The 20,950-nt window shown below is 46.5% G+C and overlaps 1 protein-coding gene across 1 annotated transcript in view; it reads left to right on the top strand.

Annotated features, from left to right (window-relative positions):
* Nucleotides 1–20,950, top strand: part of ARCN1 (archain 1 coat protein complex I subunit delta) — a 77,746-nt gene that overhangs the window by 13,755 nt on the left and 43,041 nt on the right. The window contains exons 2-4 of the mRNA XM_085645848.1: nucleotides 10,560–10,823; nucleotides 19,406–19,585; nucleotides 19,908–20,113. Coding sequence (XP_085501974.1) covers nucleotides 10,560–10,823; nucleotides 19,406–19,585; nucleotides 19,908–20,113 — 650 coding nt within the window. The remainder of the gene's footprint in view (nucleotides 1–10,559; nucleotides 10,824–19,405; nucleotides 19,586–19,907; nucleotides 20,114–20,950) is intronic.

Below are 20,950 nucleotides of genomic sequence, written 5' to 3' on the forward strand. Positions count from 1 at the left end.
GAGCCAAGAGCACGGGCGCCGTGCACATGGCAGTTTTCAGGGTGTCGAAGGCTTTCTGACAGGTGTCAGTCCATATCACTTTTCTGGGCTGCTTCTTCGAAGTCAGCTCTGTCAAGGGGGCAACGATGCTGCCATACCCCTTGACAAACCTCCTGTAGTACCCGGTGAGTCCTAAGAAGGCCCTCACCTCCGTCTGGGTCTTTGGGGGCTCCCAAGCCAGGATGGTTTCAACTTTGGGTTGGAGGGGCGCCACCTGGCCGCTCCCCACTTGGTGTCCCAAGTACACCACTGAACCCTGCCCGATCTGACACTTGCTTGCCTTGATCGTGAGGCCTGCCTTGCGCAGCGCCATCAACACTTCCCAGAGATGTTGCAGGTGTCCTTCCCATGTGCCGCTGAACACTGCGATGTCATCCAGGTAGGCGGCGCTGAACTCGGCCAGCCCAGCCAACACCTGGTTGACCAACCTCTGGAAGGTGGCAGGGGCATTCTTCATCCCAAAGGGCATCACCCGGAACTGGTAATGCCCATCTGGCGTAGAGAATGCGGACCTCTCTTTGGCCCCATCAGTCAAGGCGATCTGCCAGTACCCAGACGTTAAGTCAAACGTGCTGAGGTACCGTGCAGCCCCTAACCGATCGATGAGCTCATCAGCTCTGGGGATGGGGTGCGCGTCAGTCTTCGTGACTGAGTTGAGTCCTCGGTAGTCCACACAGAACCGGAGTTCGGGCGTGGCACCCGGCGCTGCAGCCTTTGGGACCAAGACCACTGGGCTGGCCCAAGGACTGCTGGAGGACTCAACCACCCCTAGAGCAAGCATCTTCGAGACCTCCTCTTTGATGCAGGCCCTGACCCTGTCAGTTACCCGGTAGGCCTTGTGCTTCACAGGTAAGCTGTCTCCCGTATCCACATCATGGACGCACCAATTTGTGATACCGGGAACCAGGGAGAACAGGTCGGGAAACTGCCCCAGCAGCTGGCGGCAGTCCCCCTGTTGCTCAGGGGTCAGGGTGGGTGAGAGGTTAACTCCATCCACTGACCCGTCTCGCTCCGAGGCTACCAAGAGGTCAGGAAGAGGCTCGGACTCCTCTTCCATCCCATCATCGGTGGCCAAGAGCATGCCCACTTCGGACCTCTCCAAGTGGGGCTTCAGTCGATTGACATGTAGGACCCTTAAGGGGTTCCTAGGAGACCGCAAGTCCACCAAGTAGGTGACAGAACTCTTGCGCTCCACAATCTCAAAGGGTCCTGTCCACTTGTCCTGGAGTGCACAAGGCTCCACAGGGGCCAGGACCCACACTTTTTGGCCAGGTTGAAGCTCAACCAGAGTGGCATTCTGGTCGTACCACCGCTTCATTTCCTCCTGGCTGGCTTCCAGGTTTGCCTCAGCAAGTTGCCTGAAACGCCTAGTCTGGTTCCGGAAAGCCAGCATGTAACTGTATACATTCTGGGGAGGTTTCCTGGGAGATTGCTCCCAGCCTTCCTTGACCAGACTAAGAGGTCCTCGTACTGGGTGGCCATACAAAAGCTCAAAGGGACTGAACCCTAGAGACTTTTGTGGCACCTCGCGGTACGCAAAGAGAAGGCATGGTAAGAGGACGTCCCACTTACGCCTCATGGGTTCCTCGAGACCCATAATCATGCCCTTCAGGGTTCGGTTGAAGCGCTCAACCAACCCGTTTCCTTGGGGATGGTAAGGTGTGGTGAACTTGTAGGTTACACCACACTCTTGCCAAAGGGACTTCATATATTTCGATATGAAGTTGGTCCCCCTGTCAGACACCACCTCTAGAGGGAATCCTACTCGTGAGAAAATTCCCATCAGTGCCCGTCCCACCACGGGGGCCGTCACTGTCCTCAGAGGGATGGCTTCAGGGTACCGGGTGGCATGGTCCACCAAGACCAGGATAAACCTGTTGCCCATGGCTGTCTTGGGGTCCAGTGGCCCCACAATGTCAATCCCCACTCGCTGGAATGGGGTACTGACCACAGGGAAAGGTTGGAGTGGAGCTCTCAGCTTCCTTCCACTCTTGCCACTGGCCTGGCAAGTCTGGCATGTCCTGCAGTGAGTGTCAGAACTCCTGCGCATTTGGGGCCAATAAAAGTGGGTGACAAGCCTTTCAAAGGTCTTGTCCTGCCCCAAATGTCCGGCTAACGGTACGTCGTGAGCCAGCCCCAGTAGGAAGGCTCTGAACTTCTGGGGTACCACCAGCGCACGGGCTGACCCAGGTTCAGCAACCTTAGGCTCGGAGTATAGGAGGTCGTTCTCCCAGTAGATCAAGTGAGTTCCGGACTGATCACCATTGGCCTGGGCTGCAGCCTGCTGCCGCATACCCTCTAGAGAGGGGCACTCTTTCTGCTCCCTGCAGAATTCCTCCCTGGTGGGGCCTCCTTCTTGCTGCCAATGGGTCAGCTCAGGCAGGTCCCCCAGTTCGGCTATCTGTTCCCCGGTAGGCTCCAGGGCGTCCCCCTCAAGGTCTGCTTCCTCCTGGGCCGTGGGAACGTCAGGAGCCGGATTCCCGTGCCTCCCTTGCCCTCTCTCTAAGGCCGGTTCCTGGGCCTCTCCCTCAGGCTCCAGGGTTCCTTCAACACCCCTACCGGCTGCCATCGACCGGGTGGTCACACACGCCCAATCAGGCAAGCCCACCATCCGCAGGTGAGTCGTCTTCTCCACCTTTTCCCAAGGGGAGCTCTCCAAATCGTTACCTAGGAGACAATCAACAGGCATGGCCTCTCTCACAGCCACTTGCAGAGTACCAGAGACCCCCCCCCACTCAAAGGGAACCTGAGCCATTGGACACTGACTCTCTGTGTTGTCAGCGTTGACAACACGGCAGAATGCGTGCGGGACAACCTGCTCTTGAGACACCAGGTGTTGCTTGACAGCAGTCACACTGGCTCCTGTATCTCTAAGAGCTCCCACCCTCTTGCCATTTATGGTCACCCACTGCCCATACTTTTGAGTATTGGGGGGCAGCTGGGCCTCAGCGACCATCTCACTGTCTCCTAATGAGACTAGGGTCATCTGTACGGGATCCCCCGCCCCTTGGACATCTATCTCCCTCCCCAAGGCTACACTATTCACCTGCTTGGGGGGTGGAGCACCAGAGGGTGCTGGTTTGCCATACAGGGGGCACTTGGGATCCACGGAAATGTGCCCCAGGTTGTTACACTTGTAACATCGGAGGGGCCCTCTTTGAACAGGGTTACCTGTCGGGGCCCCGGTCTGCTTCGGGGGTGGGGGTGGCTGAGAACCTTTCCCTTGGTTCCCTTGGGAATTACTTTGGGGCCCTCTGTAGAACTCCCTCTGTTTACCCTTGTCCCCCCCACTCTTCTGCTGGGGACCCTGAACACCCTTGGCGGGGCCTCCTACGGGACCCTTGTGGACCCTGGTGCTGATCCAGCGGTCCGCCTCCTCAGCAAGCTTCCTCGGGTTGGACAGCTTGCTATCGATCAGGTGTTGGCGTAGCTCAGGAAAACAATTATCCGACAAGTGCTCCCATGCAATTAAATCAAACAGCCCTTGGTAATCCTTCACTTTGCTACCCTTCACCCAACCATCCAGCGCTCTGCAAAAAAAGGTCACATATTCTACATAAGTGGTACCAGGTTTCTTGGTGCAATCCCTAAATCTCTGTCTGTACAGTTCAGGAGTTAACCCATACCTTGTCATAAGAGCCTCCTTCATGTGTGGATAGGATGTGTGGACATCAGAGGGGAGGTCTAGCAGAGTGTCCCGCCCCTCACTTAGGAACCTTCCCCACAACCCCGCTCCCCAATCCTTCTCAGGGACCCGGTGGGAGGACATGGCTACTTCATAGGCCCTAAACCACTGCCCAATATCATCCTGCTTATAATATTCTTTGACTACATCTTTAGGAATGTGCACCCTTGACTCTGTTGAATTGCTGCCACCAGAGGGTGAGTTGTCTAAACCCCTGGCCTTGAGATCCAACTCCCTCATTTTTACCTCATGCTCCATGGCCAGTTTCTGCCTTTCTCTCTCCATTTGCAGTTTTGCCATCTCCACCTCGTGTGCTCGGGCGGCACTCCTGTCGGCCAACTCCTCTGGCGACAGGCCTCTGCTAGGCTCAAACACACCTTCGGGGGGTATCACCTCCCGGGCATTCTCTGGGAACTTTGATTCGTGCCAGGCTCTCAGTGCTGTCACGTACTGATCCTTGTTGCTTAGTCCACTTTGCTTGATTCTGTACTTGGAGAGATATCCCTTCAGGACATCATTTGTGCACTTCCTCAGTGCCTCGGGCTCCCAATCGATGTCATCCACTCCAGAGAATACAGAGGGCGCTCCGCCTCCGTTGACTGAGCTAGGCATGGTTTCTTAAGGTGGAGATTTTTCTTTAGCAACAACTGTCAATCAATCTGTGGCTGCGTTATAGGTCTGCTCTACGTGGTGATCAATAATTCACTGTATGTAAATCATAAATGCAAATTCGACATCCCACCGCTGCCACCAATGTTAGAATGGGGAACCCCTAGTTGGCACAGGTAGGTACTTGTGACAAGCAGTGGTCCCTTCTTCTATTCAGGGCGAGAGAGTTACCCCCTCAGAACAACCCCTGCTCACCCTATAGGTAGTGTGGCGCGAGCAGTCAGGGCTAAACTTCAGGGCGCTAGTCAGTTAAGCATTTATGATCACACACAGTAAACCACAATGATCCCCCACAAACGGACACCAGGCGTAAGTTGTATCAAAAATACGGATGCTTTATATAAAAGATTCTTTGTTACGCAGGCATGTACAAGACCATCAATAACGGTTGCGAAATGGAAGCCACAAGATGATAATTAGGCACTGTTATTGTCTTTGGTAACTTATTCGATCACGAGCGCTTCACAGGGCTCGGTTGAGTCGGTCCAGTCACGATGATGCGCAGTGCACCCAGGGTACAGTGATACGGGGAAATCAGAACGTTGCGGACCCCGAGTCCGATAGAGAGTTCACTGTACCTGGGAACGTGCGGTGTGCTTGGACGAGTCTTCAGGAGAGATGCAGGTTCTGCACCTCGTGGGTCTTCCGGATCAAGAATTCAGCGGGCGGCTTTCGGTAGACAGGTGCGGCCCAGGGCCTCCGACACGGACTGTGCGGGAGGTCACTGCGGAGGGCGGCACGGTCAGACTCAGGCTGGGAGGTGAAGCGGGGCGGCCGGATACGTTACGACGTACGGGCGGCCGTCCCAGGCTGGATTTCACTTCCCCACTAGAAATCCGGCGGGAGGGCGAAAGGGCACCAAGCGCGCTCCAGTAGCAGGCAGGTGACAGGGAAGCGGGACGGCCAGACTCGTGGGTCCAGAGCGACTCAGGTAGAGCGGGGCTCTCGGCGAGTGGAGGCGGCCAGGCTTCTGGGTGTCACGGCCCTAGGAGGGATGCGAAGGTGCGCAGGGCACTCCGGCGGGAGAAAGCACACGGCTCGAATTCTCAGACGAGCGGAGACACGGTGAACCCACTGGTCCTGGGGTTCAGTTCAGGGGGCAAGCTCTTCTTCCAAGCCCTTGGAGATAGTTGAAGAACAAAGTGCAAAAGTCTCTTTCAGTCTTTTTCCTCTCCTTCCTTAGCAAGGCACCTACTGCAGGCCAGTCCCTTAGGTCAGGGAAAGTTACTCCTCCTTCAGCTTCTTCCAGGTCCTTCTAGTCAGGCAGAGTTCCTTCGTGGTTCAATCTGGATCTGATTTCTTAGGAGCCAGGCTCCTACTTTTATACAGGGATTCTTTTGTTCTTTAGCGCCAGGGGTCCTGGGCCTGGCTCAGTCCAGTTTTGGAGCACTCTGTGGTGGTGACTCGGCTTGTTCCTTTCAGCAGCAGGGCAGAGACATCAGCCGCTCCACAGGGGGCGGCGCCGGCTTTGTGGTGGCAGAGCACAGGTCTATTCAAGAGTCAGGGTGCACTCCTCCCACCCATCCTGGTGTAATCTCTCTACCCACCACCTGGCAGCCAACCTGTCTCCTGGAATCCCCCAGCCCTGCTCCTGTACTGTTGCTAGGCAGAACACACACACACAGCAGAGGCGGACTGAGATGGTTAGGCACGCAAAGGCTAACTTTCTAAAAGTAGCATTTGCAAACCCAGGATATTAAAATAACCTTTACTGAAAGATGTACTTTATTATCCCGAGTTCAGGCATACTAAACATGACCTTCTACCATGCTCTCTGAGTCCACTGGGGTCACAGCGTGTAGCGATCCCAGCAGCCCATTCTGGCCTTTGGAGAGCAGGTAGCCTTCAATAGTGAAAAACGAAAATGGCTGTAATTCACTATTAAGACATGCCACACACATCAGGGCATGTCCTACCTTATACCTACAATGCACCCTGCGCTCAGGCCTACCAGAGGGGTGACTAACATGTAGTTAAGGGAAGGTTTAGGGACTGGTAAGTGGGGACACTTGCTCAGTCAGCGCGACGGTACCAGACCGCGCGCAGGTTCTGCAGTGGCAGACCCTAGACACATTTTACCCCGCTGCTTCGGTGGGTGGCACAACCCGTGCTGCAAGCCCACTCGCAGCATTTGGATATACAAGCCCTTGGCACCCCTGGTGCACTCTACTAGGGGCTGATAGTAAACCAAATAAACCAAACGTGGAAGTCAATTCACATAATACATTTTACCATAGGGAGCACTTGCACTGTGGCACTGGATGGCAGTGGCACAGTGCCCTGAGCAGCTAACACCAACACAAAAACACATTGAGGCACAGACAAAAATGGAAGGGTGACCCACGCCAATGGTGCCAGGTCTAACAGTACTCAAACAGAAAAACCTCACTATATGCTTCAGGCCAAAACTAGAGTCTACATCTTCAAATTCTTATTACTCTTACTTCGAAGGCTTTTCAAGATCACGTAAAAAGTCAAAACAAAATATTTGTCATTTCTTTTGCAGTGATTTTGGTTTTAGAGACCCTGGGAAACAAGCACAGAAACACAATCTGTGCACTTCCACAAAACCAAAACGATCAATCTAGGTTTTCTAATGGGGCCGTCACTTCATCTTACTTATTTTATAGAGTGATGTATGACTTTTAGGAGCACTTTATATCCCTTAAAATATCCAGTGGAAGTCGTCCTATTTAATGCAGGATGCAGACAGCAGTATGTGAAACGTACAATCTGGGTCTCTGAAATGTCGTACTGCTGCTCCTGTTTGGCTTGTAGTGGGAGAGTGGTTACCTCATAGTGCTCCCCACTGAAGTGAACATCACAATAGGCAGCTGAATTGCCGGTCTGGAGCTGCAGTTCACTCTCCACAACCACCATTTGCTATATGATGGGTACCATTGGAAGGACCCAGTATTGAGAAAGACTTGCATTTCAAGAATTTTGTGACCTCACCTGGCAGTAGCAGTGTTGGGTTAATTAGCAACTGTTCCTTCCCTGTTAAAGAAATAAACTAGTGTGACATTTTGTAGGAGAACTGAGCAGGAGGATGGAACTGAAAGAAATTGAAAAGTTGCATGTCAAGTCAAAGGAAAATTTACTTTTGGTCATGAAACATGTATCCTATCCAACAACAGCTGTGAACGTTGGCCCGGTGAGCATCAGTTTATGGAAGGTAGAACATAATGATGTATTGATGTAGAAGGTAGTGTATGAGAATGTCAAGGCAAGTAAAGGACACCATCATATATGTGCGTTGTGCCACTGGCCGCAGTGAGATTTTTTTCATCAGAGTTTAAGCTGTAGCCTTCCAGATTTTATTTTGTACATGTATAGCACAATAGAGTACTACATGCTTTAAAAGTGTCAGTCCAATATCTTGTCAACTGCCTCATTGCCAGTACAATATTTTCACCTTTTTCTGCTTGAACTCGACTGTATTTCCAATGGTATTTTTTTTTCTCGAATAAGATGAGCTGTTTAGTAATTCTAAGTTTTGTCAGTTTAATCGAGGAAGCCTAACACTATAAACGTTAACTTTCGTGCACAATAGTCACATGTGCAGTTGCATTTTAACTGCTACATTGGACCAGCCACTCCATACTGTTCTAATTTGCACACTGTTGCAACTTTAAAGATCAGCTAGGAAATATCATGAAGAATTCCTTTCGTTATTCGGCGTAAAAGCCAATAAAAATGAGTTGACCAGCCTCTGAAAGCCTAATGGGGTTCTGCATAGTTCTGTGTGACAGTCTAGTCAGGACCCCCAGGTTGGTCACATCTAAAGGAACATAACGAAGGAACTTTTTTGTTTTGCACTGTAAATATGAATCTAAACTGTTTCAAATTTGACTGATCGTGGAGCAACTAATTAGCCTAAAAAATGAAACCTTCCATTTTGTGCAGTCCTACTGAGTTGTGTTCCCATATTCGTGCCCATCAAATTATCCTGATTGACACATTATCAACTAGTTGCGGATCTTGAATATACACTTGTTTAGACCATCTGCTAAGAGTATAATTGTGATACAAACCTTTATTCAAGGGTCAATTTGCCAGAGTGAACTACAGCTAAGCAGTACTTGGAGAGCAGAAGCATGGCCTCTCTACTATGGTTCCCTCCAACGATATGCTTCAAGAATAACCTTTAAAAATATTAGGTAGGTCTTTTCAAAGCTAGATCCTGATGTCTTTGGTTAAAAAAAAAATACCTTTGCTGGCTTCTTAACCAAAGGCACTATAACATTAGCCAGTGTACCAAGGTGTTCTGGTGTGTTGAGGGGTCAGCGACTAGAAAAGTGTGTTTTTCAGAATCATACTGGACATCCTTGCACCTTTAGTAAAGTATTTATTTTCGTTTAAATACAGAGGTATAATTATGGCTGCCTCAGATGCAGCCTGGAGCCTACCGTGGAGGAAGGATTTCTAAATGCTGTTGTCCTCCTGAAAGGTACAGCACTGGGTCACTAAATTAAGAGAGCGCGTCTTTCACAGTTGTGCAAAAGGCAGCAGAAGTGCTTGATTACAGTTGCCTCCTAATTAAACCAAGACAGTCTTGTTAGCTGAGGTCCTCCAACCAGGTCCATCTTTTTTTGAGCCGTTATTGCCAGTCATCAAGTTTCTTAGGGCACCTTTATGGCCACTTGGTCTAAGCTGTGCTTGGGCCAGGTGACGTAGACCGGCCCCGATGACCCCAGTTTTCTGTCCAGACACCCTAAGCCTGAGAGCTTGGTGTTACCTGCTTCAATGGGTATCCTAATGCCTTTTCTACTAGTCACCTGGATAGAGAGTTGAAACTTATTTAATGCTTGGGAAAGAGATTATTTTTGGCTAGTTTGTCTGTAAGAACCTTGAACGTGATGTGCCTTCTGCATAGATACACCTATGCTGTACTTGACATGGCCACAGAGATCTGGAAAACGGGCAGTAGTGGTATCTGATGACCATCCATTTAAAGCAAGAAGTAATAAATGCACATAGTGCAACAACAGTGGAATGCTGGTGAGGGAAACGGCAAGTAACTTGTTAAACCAAGAAAAAGTTGATGCGCTATCTAGAGCAAGTTCCATGTCCACTATACTGACGTTAGAACACTTGTATGTTTGTTCACTGAATGGTATTGAAAAAAGTTGTACGCTCATAATCGCATTGGGCAGTCCCAAGTGCAGTGTGTACACCACATTTTCAGGACCTCCAAGTCATACCTGCCAGTGTGCTATGGAATTTTAATGGAATTTGTGTTCGTGACTTGAAGATTTATGGAGATAGTCATGTGCCTTTATTCGATTTTTGGAATATGTGCTCTTCGATAGTTGCCAGCACAGTTCTGAGAGTGTGAGTTTTTTTTTTTCTTTTTCATTTTGAGCCAACAACTGGCAAAATATGACACTAAGTGATTGACAACAAGTCACATTTTTTTCCTTTGGGAACCAGATTTGTGTCTTATTTGTGGTTTGGTTATATTCGTGGGCCGGCTTAATAGAATGGAAGAAACTCATTTGTCTTGCCATGATTAGCACACGGATGCTGTTGGGCTAGAAATGGCTGCAGCTTCTAGAACTTTAAGGCCCACCTTCCGAAGTTTGTGTTAAGAGCTGATAAAGAAGAGATGTTGTAGGGTGTTTGTTCTGTGTTTTAGAATGCTCTGTGAGTCAGTAGCTGGAGAAGGGTGTTTTAAATCTTTTTGGTGAGCCATAGAGATTTTGTAGGACATAGCTTAGCTGTTGTTTTCAGTTTGCTGATTTGGAAGCAGGAGGCATGTGGCTTCCTCTCGGAGCCCTCTGAGGGTTGCAAGTCATTCATGCTATATGTCTCAGGTATTGGATTTCGTAGTTGCAGTTGTGGAGCTATGTGTCCGATTGGGTGTGCCCTTGGGATATATGAAATAGATGGTCTGCTTGTGCCTCAGAGTTCTTTGGGCGTTGGGGGGGATGTGGGAGGGTGCTGTCCGCTGTTCTTAGGAGCCTCTTGTCAATTCAGAAGTACTATACGCTGCTTGATGTTGAGTTAAGTTGAAGTAAAAATTGAATAAAACATTTGTTCATCATATTGTGACTTGACATCTCTCTTGTGATCGGTCATGAATGCTAATGTGGGTATATTTTGAACAGTTGCAGTGACTGTGTGAGCCCATTTGTTGTCTGATTTATCATTTGTATCGCTATAGGTGCTGTTGGCAGCTGCGGTGTGCACAAAGGCGGGCAAGGCAATTGTCTCACGACAGTTTGTGGAGATGACACGCACCCGCATCGAAGGCCTCCTAGCTGCCTTCCCCAAGCTGATGAACACTGGGAAACAGCACACCTTTGTAGAAACTGAGAGCGTACGCTACGTGTACCAACCGCTCGAGAAGCTCTACATGGTCCTGATCACCACAAAGAACAGCAACATCCTAGAAGACTTGGAGACCCTACGTCTTTTCTCCAGAGTGGTAAGGTCCCTTATGATGATGATTCGGTTTTTAAACATTACTTCGTATCATACTTTCGAAGAGCTATAATCATCAGTTCTTGCTATTACTCAGTTTAATGGTACTTGGGTTACTGCATACTAGACGTGTAACTTGGTGAGCGATCATGCCCAGGAGTGGGTACGTGTTTAAGTGAGAACCTGGCAGTTGAAAAACACCCACCCCTACACCCATGGAGCGCTTAGAGACTCTTGTCTTTTCTCCACATTAAGAGCCCTGTGGTGAGCAACAGAGAGCTTGTGAATGGTATCCTACTTGTGGTAAAGATTGCCTTAGCCTGGATCATCTGTGTGTGTCTTTCTTGAGAGTGATGAATACTGTTCCTGTTTGTGGTCTGTCATATTGGGTGTCTCATGCACATTACAAAATCATAATACTCTGCTGTATGTTCACCAAGTATACACCACTGGGGGTCTTGGCGTCTTGCAGTACGTGGTGGCTGCACCTTCATCATTGGACTTCCAAAGAGGTCCGAGAGGAAAGAACATTAATGTGTAAATGTTCCAAGTTGTATGTAGTGCATGCACATCTTTTTTTCATTCACATGGTTTGTGTACCCATCTCTAGCTTGCACCAGGGTGCAGAGAGCAGGTATTATTTTTGCAGAGAACAGAAAAGTGAACTACTTGCATTGGATAATGGTGTATCAAAGGTTAAAGATAATGGTTAACGGAAGGATTGGATGATCAGAAATCTTCAGGGAGTGGTGCAGAGGTAGCTTACAGTTGTAAGCTGCAGAAACTGTATTGTTTGCTTTTATTTTACCTCCTGAATTGTTCAAGGGAATTTGTGAAAAACCTTGTTGAATGGCTATTGGGGTGCAGATAAATTGGCCAGTGTTTATTCTTTACAAACCTAAGTATTGATGGCAGGTCTTCCTGCAAATTCCTTACTTAGATAGGAGTTTCTCTTCTTTTTAGTTGCTAATCCCAAACGCAAACCAATCATTGTGGTCTACTTTCCACTCTGTAGGTCTGATGATCAGCAAGGTTTATTTTTAGAAACATTATGAAATCACCATTTGTTATTGAAGTACATCTAATGAACACAGACAGCCATGCACTGTTGTCATTGGTGTCCTAGGACAATAGGGCGCAGACGTTCAATCTAGTGTCTTGTAAAGCACAACTACTTACCCGTAAGGGTCTCAAGGCACTTGGGGGGGGGGGGGGATTGAGCAGACTGCTGATCCGTCGACGGAGCTGTGGTTCAGTCGAAGATGTTGAACAGTTACCATCAAATTGTTCATAAATTGTGTTTTAAAGTATCCACATAGCAAAAGTTATAAGGGTTGCCAATGTGCTTGATGCACAGGCCAACCAAGGGTTATTACTTCATCCAAGTAGGATGTTTGGAATTGAAAGTCTGTTCATTTTGAAGGCTTGGTTCACAGAGGCTCACCTACATGTTTGATAAACTTGAGGGATGGTCTTACAGGCTCTACTTGTCTTGTGGCTCCTTTCCTCTTCTTGCGTAGTCTCTGTGGTGTTATTTGTGACCATTGTCTGGAGATTCAGAATGCTTGTCCTTTAACAGGCTTCAGTTTGAGCTATAAATATCAAACTAGTGTTTCAGATTAATACTTCCTCCCACAGATTCCACAATTTGACTATCCTCCAGGAACTGGACTGAATCTGAAAGCTTTTTCCCAAGCATTAGTTGCCCATGTGGACTTAGCTGCATTGCCGCCGTCCCAGGACCCTACGCCACTTGAGTACATTGGATCACAACCGGCATCCAGTGTCTCCTTGTCTTAACGATGTGGTTCTTGAGCTCTTCCTAGTGCCTCTGTGATGAAACGCCTCCCCTTTCAGCAGCAGCTAGGTCAAATGTCTTCAAAGATTTCAGGGTGTAAGCCCTGTCACGTATGCTGTAAGAATTCATCTTTGTTAGACCTGCACACCGCCTGTATGTGGTGTCTTGGTTTAGAAGATTGTTTCGGTTTGTGACTCCTGTTCATTAGAGCACCTGAAGGCCACCAGGGAGTGCGAGGTCAGCTTATTTTGTCCAAGACACACAAAGGTATGCCAAAGCTTTCCCCTTAATGGAACAGTCTCTGAACAGATCTTCTGACAAAAAAGCGTCATAGGAAGGAGAAATCTTTTCTTCCATGAGGAGACTTTCTTACTCCAGGGCCATTCAGAGCCTTTGGGGTGGAGGTGGACATAGGGTCGGTTTGGCTCCTAGAGCCTGTGCACAAGTTGAGCCCTGAAAATATTTGCCACTTAAAACGTGCAACAAGCATTTTGTAAATCTGTGATAAACTCTCTTCAAAATTCAAAAAAGCGTATTTATTTAACTAGAGGGAGTATTTACCTCTTAGATTATATCACTGCATCAAAAGGCATTTATTAACAGTGATAGCTTTAAAAAATATCATTAAAAACATTCATCCACTACCTGATCACAATTCCATTAGTGAGATAAAAGGCAAGTCTGTTGTCGTGTGCATCCTACATGTCTTGATTCTTTTTATACATGGAGTAACATTGTAGGCTATCAAATCAAACCTTAAAGGTTTTTGCACAGCCCACATCCTGAACTCAAGTATTTGAAGGTGCTTTCATTTGTGATAATGGAAAAAAAGAGCATCTGTCAAATAAAATAGTCTCCCTGCATCACACAACTTGGTAAAGCAGGGAAGCCTGAATTGATTGCAGGTTTTTAATTGTGCAGTCCAGCCACTAGATTGGCAGTCTGATTGGGGAAAGCCTCACCGGGACACCTTGAATGGGGATGCTTGGACCAAAGCAGAACTCCCATGATAGCTCTCACCACTTCCCTTTGTGAGAGGATTGTAAACTCTGCTGCTCAGAGTCCTCCCCCTTGGGCTCTAAGGCCTGGATGGGTCGAGGTGCACCACATGCTGTGCTTGCATGGGCTGGCCGATTGTCATTGTGTATAAAATGACAATGCACTGGCTGACAGTTTGTGCTGGGTTGAAGAGGAGCTTCTGCAGGCACTAGAGTTCTGAGAACAACGCAATCTGGACCCAACACTGCCAAAGGTATGGGGCGAGGGGTAAAAACCTGCCAAAATCTGCCCTCGGGTATTGTGCCTTGGCACAGGCTGACTACCCACCCTCTAATATGTGTAACTTGTTATCCTGATTCAAAAATGCATTGTCTCTCATTCATGGCCATGATGTTACAGTGGGTGGGGGGGGGGGGGGGGGGGGGGGCAGACCGAAGCCACATGAAAGCTCTGCCGATTTTGGGCTTGAGGATGCTGAACTAAGCTAGAGCCAGGCATCTGGCTCAAGCTTGGCTTGAGCCTTCAGTATGTCACCCACCTCTACCTTTTCTACTTTGGAGTATTCACCGATGCTTGATTCTTTTTTTTGTCTGAGCTGCTTTGACTTTTAAAAAGATGAGGTTGGAATTTCTGACTCAAATCATCCAAACCCAAGGACTATGTCACTGTCTATGTTCTCTCCTTATGACCCTCCTTTCACCTCTTTAGCACAAATCCTTAAATTGGGAGGCCTAATCCATTCTTGATCTCCTAATTCTGCATTTGTTCATTCAACAGTACAAGTTCTATATGGTGCTCCCGAGTCCAGTCTTACTGGCCATCAATGCGGGGGAATACCTGGTGTCCCTGGACATCCACGATCAATACTTTAATCTACTGATCCTCCCCATTCACAGAATGCTATCTGAGGTTCATTTTGAGTTCTCGGCACAACCAGTTCAGAGTTGTTCCATTTGGACAGGATGTTTGCGCCATGAGTATTCTCCAAAGTGATGGCTTTGAAAGAGTCTTCATGGCAGAGGTAAGAAGTCCTTGTGTTTGCTTACTTGGATGACTGACTGATGAAAGCAGGGGCTCCTACTTTGGTCATGGTACATCTTTAGTGCACCATCATTCTTCACTGTGACCTGGGTTTAATGTTCAACATCAAGATGTCTCATCTCGCTTGCTCAGAAACTGATGTTCAAAGGAGCAGTGCTAGACTCAGTCCTCCCAAAGGTCTTTAGTTGTCCTTTTTGAATGGCCGTTGATATTCTGGAGAGGATTCAAATGTTTCTGGCTCAGATCCTACTTCTGTTTCCTAGATTTGCAAGTCCTTTGCCTATTGTCTGACTTTTTGTATCCAGTTGGTGCTGCAGGTCAGATGAAGAATGAGAGCCTGTCAGTGGTTCCTAAGAAAGCAAGGACTCCATTAGGGGAGCATCTGCGGTCAGATGTAGATTTTCAACTCTGTTGCCACAAATCCGCACTGTGCAAGGGTCCCTCCAATCTTGCGTGTGATGGGACCTTGAGTCTGCAGTTGCAGCCCTATGGTGCCTACAGATGTCTCCTTGCTGAGCTAGGTTGCTCATTTGGGTCACATAACATCACAAACTGTGTTGGAAGATGATTTTTCTGTGGACCTAGCCCCAGCAACAGACATTTTTATGATTGTAGCACTCCTTGCAGGCTCCCTCAGTGTAAGCAGGTGTTCGGAGTCAGCACCCCATGAGTGGTATCCTCATCCTGAAGTTAAGGAAATTATCTTTTCATATTTAAGTGGCCATGCCTCGATCTCGTTGACATTGCCCAGAAAAGGAAATGTCCTGGGCTTTGTGCCAAACACTTCCTCTAAATGGTTCCCTGGATGATGCTATCACTGTGCTCTGACCCCATGATGTCAAAGAGTCGTGCAGAAGGCTCATGCATGATGGCCCTGGACTAGGCATGGATGGTTTGGTATGCTAATCTGTAGGGAACTCCGCATTTGGCCCCTGCTTCTCTGCTACTCCAATATGACCTGCTCTCACAGTAGGGAGACTAGGTTCTTCATTTCTAAATATTAAACACAGCGACTGATGGAGTTCAGATACAGCGATGTCAATTAGTGTCCTCCTGCTTGCTGCCTGAAATTAAGCATGTCCTCTTGGCGGCCAGGAAGACCTAAAGTTTAACCCATTTCAATCTCTCCTTTTCAATGTTGTATATTTCACACTATCTCTTGCATTTGAGAACTAGCACAGACTATTAAACATTATTTGGCTGTCATATACGCCTCCATGTGTCTCCCTTACTAACCTTCTTTAGGTCGCTACTAGTAGCGTATTTTCTGAGAAGTCTACTTGTTTCCTCCCACTCAGTTTATTGTTCCTCAGTGGGAGTCGAATGGTGTGTTCATATTACTTATAGCATGTGCATTAGATCCGATGCAAAAGTTGCCTTGTTCAATTTCTGACTGAAGATATTCTTCTTGGTTGCAGTTACTTAGTCCCATAGGGTCTGTGAACTTAAGTCTGTTTTCGTCTGGACAACTTTCCAGACAAACTAGTTCTTTGTACTTGTCTGTCTTGGTTACCAAAATTGGTGTCCGCATTTCACATTGGCCCGTCCTTTACCCTTCCATCTTTCTTTCCTCTTCAACATTCACCAAGGAGTAGAAGTGACTGCATAGACTAGGTCCAGGTATGCAGTTTTATTATACATTGAACTCGCATGCTGGGGCATAGTGGATAATCAGCTGTTTGTGGGCTTTGCCAGAGCAGTGACCAAGAACACGATTTCATGTTAGGTTGCCTTTTGGATCAAAATCCACGATACCTTAACTGAGTAAGAACCTCCATCTGGCATTGGTGTTCATCCCACCACTGCCACTGCTGCATCGATGGCTCTCACCAGAGGTCTTCCGTTTATTGACATCTACAAGGCGGTCATTTGGTTATCCTTGCATACTTTTGATAAACATTAATGCCTCACAGCTCAATCATACAGTGCGAGATACTTTGCCTGGCTCATATTTTATGATTTTCTCGGGTGATCTGCTCTACTGAATCCAACCTCATGAATGGGTTGCTTTGGGACTCATACAAAAGGTATGAAAAATGCAGGAAAAAGTCTATCTGGGGGAAAAATGCACCCCCTGGATAACAACATTTTCTGTAACTACTGTATTTTCCCACATATTCTTTACAACCTCACTTGTGAATTAGAGGCATGATTAATAAGATCTCAAGGTATGAAATCATTTCATATTCGTGTTGTTGATGCTCTCTCAGTTCCTTTCTGCATGCCTCAATGGAGCGTGGAAAAACAATTGGGAGCTAATGCTAGTTTGACACCATCTGTAGTCTGATGTCTTCCCAGACTTAGTGGGCGAGTCTCAACTTCTTCCATATGGTGCCACAAGACTGTGCTAAAAAGTGTTTACCAAGATAGTTCTCACATTTTGTCTGGTCCTTGAGGATATTCAAAAGACGAGGAATCTGCTGGAACACCCAGTATTAAATAGATACTGAATGTAATTAAGTTTCTCTACATGGCTGTCTACTGAGCAAATATTTATTGAAAATTTAGAATAGAATCTCGATGTTAAAGTAGGAACTGCTCCACTAGGGCATCCGCCTCTGTCATCAGCAGTTTAGCTGCCTTAGGAGGTTTACTTTAGAGTTGACTTGGAAAAACTCCTCTCTTGGCCCTTTGTTTGATCCTCGTGCAATCTCCTCGTGCAATCTCCTGCGGTGACTTGAATAATGTTTGCATTCTGTAAATTGTACTATAGACCGATGAGATTTGCTGTCGAGCCAGTCCTTTCTGCCTTTGCTCGCTGCCACTTAAGTTGATTTGCGTTGTATGACAAGACCTCGATACATTTTTAGGTTATTCCCTTTTAAGTGCTTTAAGTTTTTCCTTGTAACAACTTGAATCTGCTGTAGTTGTATCGTATTCTGTTCCATGTCTTGTCTGATTGCTGGGTAGAACCTTCTGCAGTGCACCTTGTGATGACTTGGAAAAACAACTTGCTTTGTGGCTGATTAAATTGTTAATGCATACTTATATATTGTGCTAATATTTTAGGATTTATGATGCCTTCTATGCTTCAGTGGACCCTTCCAGGGCAGCTGGAAGTTAGTACAGCTTTGAGTATATGGGTGGTGTGTAAATATGCAATCGACTTTGTCTCTTGCTGCGGTTCAGTAGTTTAAATTTCCTGCAGTTCTGTTTTATTACTGTGTTGCAGAGTCTGCATTTTGCTCGATTTTTACCTTAATTACGTTACTCTTACACATGTTTCCCAATGTTCATTAAAAAGTAGTAGTGAAGGTATTGGAAGGTGACAACACTGCGTGGAAATTGCTTAGCCACTGTTTAATCTGGGCTGATAAGTATGTTTTCAACCCGTTTTGATTATCAAAGGAAAATGTTTATTTCCATGGCACATATTCATATTTCCCTTTAAGCAGGATTTCGGTTGCTACTAAGTAGGGAGTGTCAAGAGTGTGTCAGAGCTCCTTCATCTCTTTTACTATTACAGGTGATGGGAGTAGAGTAAGATGCTTGGATGTTCACCTGGGATGAGAATGAAATTTACATTCAAGATCACAACTTGCAGTCCAAGAAAAGAAGTGGAAACATTTGTGTAAATCAAGCAAAAAATGCATTTTTATACAGTACTTGGTTTCCCCCAATGGAGTGTCTGCATTCGGTTTGGTTTCTCAAGACTGTGCTTACACAGCTGAAGATTTAAAACTTGAGTTTATCAGTCTCTCCAAGGCGAAATAATTAATCTAAGATGAAAGGTGTGAACATGTGACCTGCAGGTTTCATATAGATCAGTGTAACAAACGCATTTAGCTATCTGCTAAAGCAGAGCACATGGTTTGTTGAATGAACAGACCCAAAGGTTTACAAATGTACGTAATTCACCAAGTCAACACAAGTATGTAAATGGCATCAAACATGCACCCCACAAGTTATGAATTTTCTCAGTGGTTTGCCAAGTCTGTTACAGAAATACTAGGCTGTGACATGTTTTCGTCTTGTCCATCCATCTTTTGATATGGAATCTGTTAACTGGTGAATTATTTCAAAGGTACCTCTGCGATATTGATGAATGAGTGTGGACATTGAGGTGTTCAAGGAAATGTGTGCTTAGTCCCGGCCTCCTATGTGAAGCAAATTCAGTTAGTCTTCATTGGTCCCATAGCGAGGAGTAGACTGCAGAGGGTGCTGGGTAGTTCACTGAATCCAGTCCCATTTGTGTGCCTGCTCTCCAGATTTAGACTAAATTGGGGAACAACCTTACAAGTGCAGCATATATATTGTCTTCCTCTCATTTTTATTTAAGTTAATGTTTTAAAATAAAACAATTGCTGCTCTTTGTTTTTTGCTCTATGGACGGGAGCTCTTGCATAGCAGTGTATAATTGCTGGTAAACCTTCTGGAAATGCATAATCTGTCCCTGGCTTTACTTAACGTCTGCAGTTTAAGATGCGTAAAGTGATTGGTTCAGACACCAGCCATAGATGTGAGTCTTTTTTCTATGCAGCAGGTTGATATTGTTGATGTGCTGAGGTGAGCGAACTGAAAAACAGCATTTTAGGGGTTTCAGTTAGATTGTTCAAAATGACTGCATGCTTTCCTCTGACCTTGCTGTTTTTCCTTAATGTAGGCTGACACTACTCTGCAGCAGTTTCATGCCATGTGCTAAGATCGTTCCAGAGGTTGGGAGGTCTTGTACCTAAGAGGACTATATCACTTACCCATTAACACATTTTCAGCTCTTACCTTATTTCTATTGTTTCTGTTTTCATCAGATTCCAGAGTACTGTCGAGCACTGGAGGAGAATGAGATTTCAGATCACTGTTTCGACTTGATCTTTGCCTTTGATGAGATTGTGGCCCTGGGGTACCGTGAGAATGTCAACCTTGCTCAGATTCGAACCTTCACAGAAATGGATTCTCACGAGGAGAAGGTTTTCAGAGCTGTTCGGGAGGTGAGTGGGCAGCATTTCATGCACTTCGGGTTTCAAGTTTTAATGTCAACTAGGTTTTCAATGTTTAACATTAAACCCAGAATTTTCTGAGTCTGATTATATTATGGAGAGTAGTGGTCCGTAATTTTTTTGTAGGCACTTTACTGAAACTATGGCAGCAAAGGTGATGTAGGAGATTTTCATCACAGTTCTACATAGGAAGAGTAAAATGAGCATGTCTCTCTCCAGATTTATTGTTGAGATGTTTGTAAAAGGGGTTTGGTATTATTTGAGACACTGGAGATACAGCGGTTGTAACATTCTTCCTTCTTTTGCCTTTCAGACTCAAGAGCGTGAGGCCAAGGCCGAAATGCGAAGGAAAGCCAAAGAATTGCAGCAGGCCCGTCGGGATGCTGAAAGACAGGGAAAGAAAGCTCCCAACTTTGGCGGTTTTGGCAACATGGCTGTCTCAAGTGGCACAGCAACGGCTATGATCACAGAGACCATCATTGAGACTGAGAAACCCAAGGTGTCACAGACTCCAGCAAGGTAGTCCAAGGGTGTACTACACAGATGCTAGTGAGCTTGGGGCTGTGTCTAGGAGATCCCCCAACTAAGTAGCCATTAGTGGTTTGGGCGTGCCCCGTCTTGGCATCTTCAGGGCGGTCCAAGGAAACCCAGCTATCTTGATTATCTTTGACCCAAGATAGCTGATTCTAGCCTGTGAGGCAGGTTCTGGATAAGTAATCTTACACCATTGCCCTATCAAGGAAAGTGAAGCCATGACTTCACAATAAGAAATGTAGAAAGAACAGAAGGATCCTTTGAATCTTGAAATCAAGCTTGCACCAAGACAGTGGTATGGAGGACCGTACTACAATGACATCTTTAGTCTGAGAGAGTACCAAAATTCATATATGTATAAATATTAATGGTGCAGGCTGGTTACTAAGGCATGAAAGTTCCTGACGCTTTTGAACTAGGGAAGTGAGCTACAGAATTGCAGTGAATAGCATTTATTGCATTTATAGCTTGAAGATGAAGGATTGGACGACTTAGGACAAATAATTATATCATCTGAAATGATTTTTAGATTAATATGTGGGGAGTGCAAAAAGATGCTGCAAGTGCATCACTGAGCTGAAACTTCCCTGTTTAGTGGACAGGCAACAAAACTTTCTATAGGGGGTGCTGGTGGTAGGCTAAACCATGCAAGTGACAAAATATAGGGTCAGGTATGATCTAGCAAAAAGGACGGAATGGGAACAAGCTAGGCTGAGAATGGCAAGTCTTGAATAAGCATATTAGGGGCAAATTCCTTCTATAAACCAGGGGCCAAATGCACTTGGACCGGAGTACTTGCCCTTCAACAAGCTTTACAAGCAA

Source organism: Triturus cristatus, chromosome 3_1 (genome assembly GCF_964204655.1).
Source record: "Triturus cristatus chromosome 3_1, aTriCri1.1, whole genome shotgun sequence".
Classification (NCBI taxonomy): domain Eukaryota; kingdom Metazoa; phylum Chordata; class Amphibia; order Caudata; family Salamandridae; genus Triturus; species Triturus cristatus.